Source organism: Thalia democratica, chromosome 5 (genome assembly GCF_965202585.1).
Source record: "Thalia democratica chromosome 5, ktThaDemo2.hap1.1, whole genome shotgun sequence".
NCBI classification, from domain to species: Eukaryota; Metazoa; Chordata; class Thaliacea; order Salpida; family Salpidae; genus Thalia; species Thalia democratica.
This window is the reverse complement of record NC_139169.1, coordinates 73,363,400-73,371,242: the sequence shown is the minus strand read 5'-3', so window position 1 is coordinate 73,371,242 and position 7,843 is coordinate 73,363,400. Positions and strand designations below refer to the sequence as shown.

The window sequence follows — 7,843 nt, the reverse complement described above, 5'->3', positions numbered from 1 at the left end:
GTTTTGAAATAGTATTAAAGAAACAATGCCTGTTGAAATCTTATAAAGTTTTTAAACAATTATTGTAACTAAAGTTTTTTCACGTAATTTGTAGCTTTAAAAAAAAAAAACTAAATTTGTAAGTTTATTAACTCTATATTTTTTGAAAATATACCTTAGTACGTTTATAGTAATTATTTTTTATAGTTTATTTATTAATGTGTATGATTGAAGGAAAACGAAAAAGTATTAAAAATAAAATGAGAAAACAGAAGTAAGAAGAACCTTTCTAATCTAGTTTTAACTCGATCATTGTTTACAACCTAAAAACCTGGAATTTCATAAAGTTATTGTTACTAGATGCACAGTAAAAACTTTTGAAGAAAACTATCAGACACTTGTGTTTTAATTTGAACTATTTCTAACTAAGTTAAGCATTACTTAAATAGCTGAAAGATTTAAAACTTTGCTAATTTTGGAAACATACTACACATTTAAGGACAAACAACCTTTTTAAGAGTTAGTTGTTTGTGAAAGCTGCAAGCAAAACAGTTGAATATTTTTTAGCATTTAATACTTCAATAATTAAAAGCAAAAAACAAGTAACGGCAAATACAACTCTTTGAAATTGGAATACAAGTTTTAAATCAAGCATAAATTAATAAAGTTTCATTAAAACAGTTTTTAAAACTATCTAGTTTTAAGCTGTTTTGCCGATTAGGCTTGTCATAAAAGTTTCAAGCAGACAAAAAAAAATTTGGAGGTACTTGAAATTTGGAATAAAAGTGATGAAAATGTATGCATGAGGTAAAAATAACAAATTATGACGTCACAATATCAACTGATGAAGTTCCCTCCTCTTTCCAATCGGGTCGTAACGAATCCGGTTATTACCCTCTGCCACGACGCGGTCGACACGGCAGTCGATTATGACGTCATCGACACCGCTTGTCGGCTGGGACGAGGTGACGTCACTGAGACGTGACGTCATCACGAAAACGCCGCTGACGAGGCCGGTGAGCGTGGACATGGCGGTCTCGGTCATCAACACCTCCGTCATAGTGACGTCATCAAGGAGGCAATTGTGACGTAACAGCCGCTCGTCAGTGACGTCATAGAGGAGGCAGGCGACGCGCACGGCCGACGGTATGACGTGTACGAGGAGAAATATTCCCAGCTTGGCCAGCATTTGCTCCACCTCGTGGTCATCGTGTAGTGTTGTGCTCGACTGTTTTTGGTAATGAATTATAATACTACTTTTGTGTGTAACGATTCTAACAGTTTTAAAAAAGTTATTTTGGTTTTAATTTTTGATAGTTTATTATTTTTCTACAGACTCGGTTTTTTAATAAAGACTCATTTTAAAACTTATATTTTTTACGAATTTAAAGCGAAATCATTTAAAAACAACAGGTTTGTTTAGTACTTCATACTTTTTATATTAAACAAACTACTTTGTTGACTGTTGTTACATTTATTGTACTTGTTTTTTACTACAACTCTCACATACACTCACCTTACTTCTATTAACATTTCTTGATTTTAAGAAAGTCATGCAGGTGCCGAAAATTCCCAGCAAACTGCTGACGAGTATGTAAACGCACAAAGGTATTATGACGTAATAATGCAGGTTGGAAGCTGAATGCTCTCCGATGCGACAAATTCCAGTTATCGGATTCCCGTCGATTGCTGATGATGAAAATGCCTGAGGAAAAAAATTAGATTGAAAGGGAAATAAACATAATTAATGTTTAGAAAACCTACTTTAGCAATAAGTTGAAATTTGTGTCTAGTATTTTATAGTAAATGTATGACGAAAAACCTTGTTAAAAATTTGTATACAAAAATTTTTCATTTTAAGCATCTATTTTTAAATAAAGTCACATGTATTTACAATCACAAGTGTGTCACATGTCATGTTATTTAGTTACACGAAAAGAAAATGATACAAGTGTATTGCACTTTTTGTATTAAAACTTTCAGTAAGGTTGCTCAAAAAAAAATCTTACCAAAACGCATTGCAACGCAGGAATACTCCACGCAATGAAGTGAGAATATTTACTGATTCTCTTCCAAGTTTTTGTATCTCCGTCTTTTCTTGTTGGATACAAAAGTGGTAAAATGAACCAACAAAATGATAAAACCACAGACCTGAAAAAAAATTTATAGTTTGTTATTGCTTTTTAAGTAAATGTTTTAAAGCATGATTATATTACTAAGAACAATATTTTTATTGCAAACTTCAAAATTTTATGCTTATCTTCTCTTTAAATTCTTATTTTTACTGTATTGCATCTACTTAAATTTTATTTAAACAAACCAAATAGTAGCTGCCATAGAAAAGTAATAAGTGAGAATGAATACGATTGCACAAACAGAATATACCGAGTTGACTCCATAAAGAGATTCACCAGATTCATTGCAAGAAGATACTTCGTGTCCGTACACTACTCGAAGAAGATATCTGGGAATAAAAACCACAAAATTAATTACTTTATAAAAAATTGCCTTTTTGCTAACTAAAGAATAACTTGTAAGTTGACTAATTACGGCCAAAGAAGATATTAATCTGTTTTAAAATGTGAGATTAAACTTTAAAGTCAAATAAATACTAACGCTACATTTGACTCATTTTTAAACTTTTAATAAAATAAAATCAATTTTACTTTACTTTAATTAAAGATATATGAGCTTGAACGCAGTAAAACTTGTTTTCGAGTAGTTAATGTCTATACTAAAATATTGTATGTGAACAAACAAAAAAAACAAGAGCAACTTGTAAATGATTTAAAAAAACATGAACACCCTTTTTTAAACAAAAACTATTTATATTAACAAATTATTTTTTTATAATTTTTTTTAATTTGTTTTAAAACTACTTTTTATAATTCATTGTTTAGTCTAACATAAAACATTTTATTTTTTACAAGTAGCAAATGTTGTAAAAGTTGTTTGTACATTTATTTGTTTCATCTTGTAGTACAACTTTTTTTCGAATGAAATTTTGTTTTGTTTTCAAAAATTTGCTTGTTAATACTGAGCAAAACAACTAAAGGAAATACGCAATAACAAGTATCACATGCCAACATTGTGTCAAGTTTAAATGGCTTATTTGTTTGTTTTCATAATAAGCTGCCAAATACTTGGTACTTGTAAAACACTTATTAGTTAAGAATTTGTTGCCCCAAGCACCTACAACTAACACTTAATGTTTTTAATCACTTTTTACAGATAGTTATTGTTATAAATAAAAACAAGCTTTTTTAATAACAACGCTAGTACTTACCCACAACTAAGTAGAACGTAACAGCAGGATATATAGAATAGAGGCTTCTCTTCAGTCAAGTTGATCTTCTTCATGACAAACATGCACGTTGCTATCAAACTGAAGAAGAGACACAATATACTCCACACAGTCATGTTTATACTGATCATTTTCAATTTGCTATTTGATAGATGAGGAGATTTGCATGACAGCACACAATTCTTAACTCCTCCTAATTCAACCTGACGTATTTTGTGTTTATTAAAACAATTTTTTTCGTTTAGTATAATTGTAATTTTCATACAGTTGTATATTTTATTTAGATTCAAATATTAAATATTCTAGGAATACCTTAAGCATCTTTAAAATAAACTTAAAAACCAACTTGTTTTATTTATTTTAAATGTTCTTGAAAAGTTTATATAGTACATAATAAGTCATTTGTTTAAATACGGCCTTTTGTTTGGCATACTTAAAACGTTTTTTATTAGCAAATTTAAAATTTTTGAACTTGTTAACTTAAAAAAACAACTTATTTCAGTGAAAAATTTTGAAAACTTTAATCTTTGAATTATAACGCTTTAAAGAAAAAGGAAAGTTTGGTTTGAGGAAAAGCGTAAGAGGAGATAAATTATTCAGAAAGGTAAACACCAACTTTAAATTTAAGTTTCACTTATAGGTGTAAAGCTATTTCTTGTCTTAAAGTTTTCGAAAACTGTTTCAAAAAAAAAAAAAGAATAATTTTCAACTTTTCAAAAGTTTTGTATGATTAGATATCTATATATTTAGGTAATTTAAAGTTGTTTATTATCATTATTTTTATCTATACTGTAAAACTAAAGTATTATAAAAACAATAAGTATTAACTTTAACTGTTAAATATACTTCAACTTATCATTTTTAAAACTTTTTTTTTCCTAAAGATAAAAATCTTTGAATTTAAAGTTCGATTCTGAGTAAGAAACAGAGATTTTTCAAATTAATTGAAGCGTATAACCGCTGACAGGTGACTTAACTCTCTTTACATTGAGATGAATTTATTAAACTTTTTACGCCTCAAATACAAAATTTTTGCAAAGTTTTCAATCATTTTAAGCTTTTTAAAAATCTAGTACTCTTTAATTGTTGTAAGAGATGAATTTTTTATTTGAAATTTTAAAACTTTAAAAAGGATAAGTTAGTTCGATCTAATAATACAAATAGTTAAACATTTTCTTTTATCTTATAAGTTGCAGTTTATATACTTCAAAAGCTTTGAAACATCGACTCATACGTTTTCTACGAGACTCTTAAAAAGGATTAGTCGAAAATTTCAATGAGTTATTTCAATGTGGCTCTAGCATAGGTTAACAAATAACACCCAAGTAGTTTTTTATCTTCTATGCTTAAACACATATACTAGAGATAAGGCCAGGTTTTTTTTTATCTTAAGCGAGGAGTTTTAAACACGAACCAAACCTTAACGATCGTGTGGAGTTTATATTTTAAGAAATTAAAGCTTTTTAGACAATAAGTTAAAAAATCACTTCAAATTTAAAATTTAAAAATTTCAAAAAATTAAAAAAAAATTTAATATTTAGTTCATACCTTATTATACAATGGGTGATTTGGATTTGTTATCTTTATAAATGGACTTCTACATTCGCATTTCAAGTTTTCTTTTTTATCAGAAAAGTTTCCATTTATTTCTGGAGGCAATGTGATAGTAGCTTTTGTAGTCGTCGTTATTTTATCAACTGTCGTGGAAATAATTTTTTCTTCGCCTTTAAAGTTTTGTGTAGGCGGAGTTGAGTTTCTTGGGAAGAGGCACATCTTGAAATTGTCGTTATATTCAGGAAAATTGTCACAATCGAGATCGGAAGGCCAAGGGTAAGAATATTTTTCCATGAAAGGATGACAGCCTTTGTAAGCAGCCTCGCAAACGTGCCTGTAAAAAAAAAAGTTTTGCCTTAAAAATTAAATAAGAAAGCAAGTAGTTTTTTATTCGACTAATTAAAATTTATTTAACGCAAATGTGATTAAAATTATATAAAAAACTGTTTGCTGTTAAAAAGCAAACAATTCAAAAAAAAGTGATTTGTTTACAGTTAACTGTTTTTTTTTTTTAAATAAACCCAATCAAAAACCCTTAAAACAATCTAAATAGTAAACACAAAATTTCATGGTTGAATACACACAAAACAGATGCTAAGATCAGATATCAGATGATAGACAAGTTTTTAACGAGATTTGCACAACCAAGTCGATTAGGTTTAAGAAAAAGGAAACTTAAAAAGTCTAGCGTCTATTGTAAGTTTTAAGAAGTTTAGAATTGTTTTTTTTTTTTGATAATTGTTTGAAACATTCATAAATAAAATTTTAAACTTGAACTTTGACGTGGTTATAAAATAAACACAAAACTTTCTACTTAGACAAAGTTTTTAACACTATAACGTGAATTAAAAAGTTTTAAAATTTAAATAATTATTAATTTGAATTATACTAAATTAACCTGCAAGGAGGTAGATAAACTATGTTATCTTGAATACAAATCGGAGCGTATATTGTGCACAAAAAGAATTTCATGTCTTCAGCACAAGCAGAATTGAACAAGTGTGAATAATCTTCTATCTGTTATATTTAAGTAACGTTATTAATCTTTTATAGTGAGATTAATTGCATTTATATTTTTTTTTAGTAATAAATAGTAGTTTAAAATTGTTGATCAACAAACCATATGGGTTGCATGTTTTTCGTTCACGATCATAAATGGTGAAAATTCGTAATTGACCATTTTGTAACCAACATTCGCGCAATGAGATATTTTTAACGGTTTGCATTCGTGATTTTGCACCATTAATGCAAGTTGTTCGTCGATATACGGACCATTATGAGATAAAACTGGTCCAACTGATATAGCAAAAATCAGCAAAAATGATTGAAATATCACCATTTTTATTCAAAATTAAATGGTTTTAAAGTTCTTTTAACGTATACTCAAACTTTCATTACTACAAAAAAAAATTATAAACTTTTATCTGTAAAAGTTTTTTAAATAAGTCTTTAGTTTATTTTTTCAAAACGTTTGTATAAGAAGCCTCCTTTAAGCTTTTTTGTTTTAAGCAGTATTTTATTACTCAGAAAAGTTAAGTTTTAAAAAATAAGTATAAAACTTATGCTTTTATGAGTTATCTTTGTTTGACATTAAGTAATAAAATTTTTGTTTTCAATTTTCAAATTCTTAAACAAGAGTTTAAGTCACAAATTTTGCTAAACTTAAATCTTATTTGAAATCTACCGTTTTTTCAAAAATTAAATGCTAATTTTTATGTATAACTAAACAATTTATTACATATGACTTACAAGTTTAAGTATTAGTTTATGAACAAATTAGTTTATTTAAGCAAATCCAAAAGGGTTCGGAAAAAAAAAGTAGTTCAAAAACTAACTTAAAATGAAACTTGCTTTCTACTTTCTGTATAACTTAAAAGTTAAAGTAAAAATTTTAAACATCACAAGCCAAATTTATCTACCAATTAAAAAATTCATTACAGTAAACAAAAAAAGTTTACTTTACCTTAAGTTTTACAAAGTTTTTAAACTGTAAATTTTAAAGTAAAAACTCTCAACTAAGAATCAAACTTTACACTCGTGTAACAACATCTAAAAAAAAGTAAAATTTCTTGCTGTATTAACAAATAAAACTTCAACTAGCCGTAACTTTTAATTACCTTCACTTGACGGTTGAGTGACTTTCTAGCACGCTAGCTTACTCACCTCTACTGACGAATCTGCTTGTTGATCTTGATGAGCTTCAGAAATGAGCCCAGAGGCTGTTTTAGATTGCTAACTCGCCTCTAATACATCCATCAATGCAGATGTTGAAGCGAGATAACAAATTTTCACGCTTTTCGGCCATGGCGTACCGGCGCATTTTGTTTAATAAATATCAACTTTTTTTTACTTTGCGCTGAAGACGAGCTGAAAACACTTTAAATATTAATGCAGGTGAACTTTAATGATTTTTTTTTTCTTTCTAAACTTTCTTTATTTGTTTTAACTTCAAACTGTCAACGTTAAGTTCTCTAGAAAACACAAAAATTTTTGTGTGCGCTAAAACATAACTGACTAAAGTAAAAAAAATTCTACTAGTTATTTTTTATATTGTTTAGCAATGACTCTTTAATTATAAGCATTTTTTATAACTGTTTTATAAAACAAAGTTGCGCGTATAACTTTCAGTTTGCTACTGAACAAGGTAAAAAATTATCTAAAGAATTTTATACAACATATTATATGCTGTTGTTGTAGATAGAATTGCATAAGTTTTTTTTTTTTGTTAACCAATCGACAACATTTTTTATACTAAAAAGAGTCTTGATACTTCACTAAAACTAGTTTTTATTTCTATGTAATTCATTACATTATACAAAAAACATACACTGATTAACTAAGTGAATACTTTTGCTGATGTCTCATATGAAAATCTATATTATCGAAAAAACTTTAATTAAGAACTTAAACTTTTAACTGTTACTTGTGTGCTAGATCTAACGTTCTGATAACTTTCTGATGATAAGTTTTTTATAACTTTACTAACAAACTCAGGTAGAGCAAACT

At 27.8% G+C, this 7,843-nt stretch overlaps 1 protein-coding gene across 1 annotated transcript; it reads right to left on the bottom strand.

The window, feature by feature from the left end:
* Positions 1-808: 808 nt before the first annotated feature.
* On the bottom strand, positions 809-7,157 carry LOC145836873 (frizzled-5-like). The gene is made up of 9 exons (XM_082944645.1): positions 7,088-7,157; positions 5,958-6,133; positions 5,736-5,854; positions 4,832-5,171; positions 3,266-3,486; positions 2,300-2,443; positions 1,989-2,130; positions 1,496-1,684; positions 809-1,207 (listed from the first exon to the last, which is right to left on the bottom strand). The coding sequence occupies exons 1-9, from the start codon at positions 7,155-7,157 to the stop codon at positions 809-811; spliced, it is 1,800 nt and encodes a 599-aa protein (XP_082800771.1).
* Between the last annotated feature and the right edge of the window lie 686 nt (positions 7,158-7,843).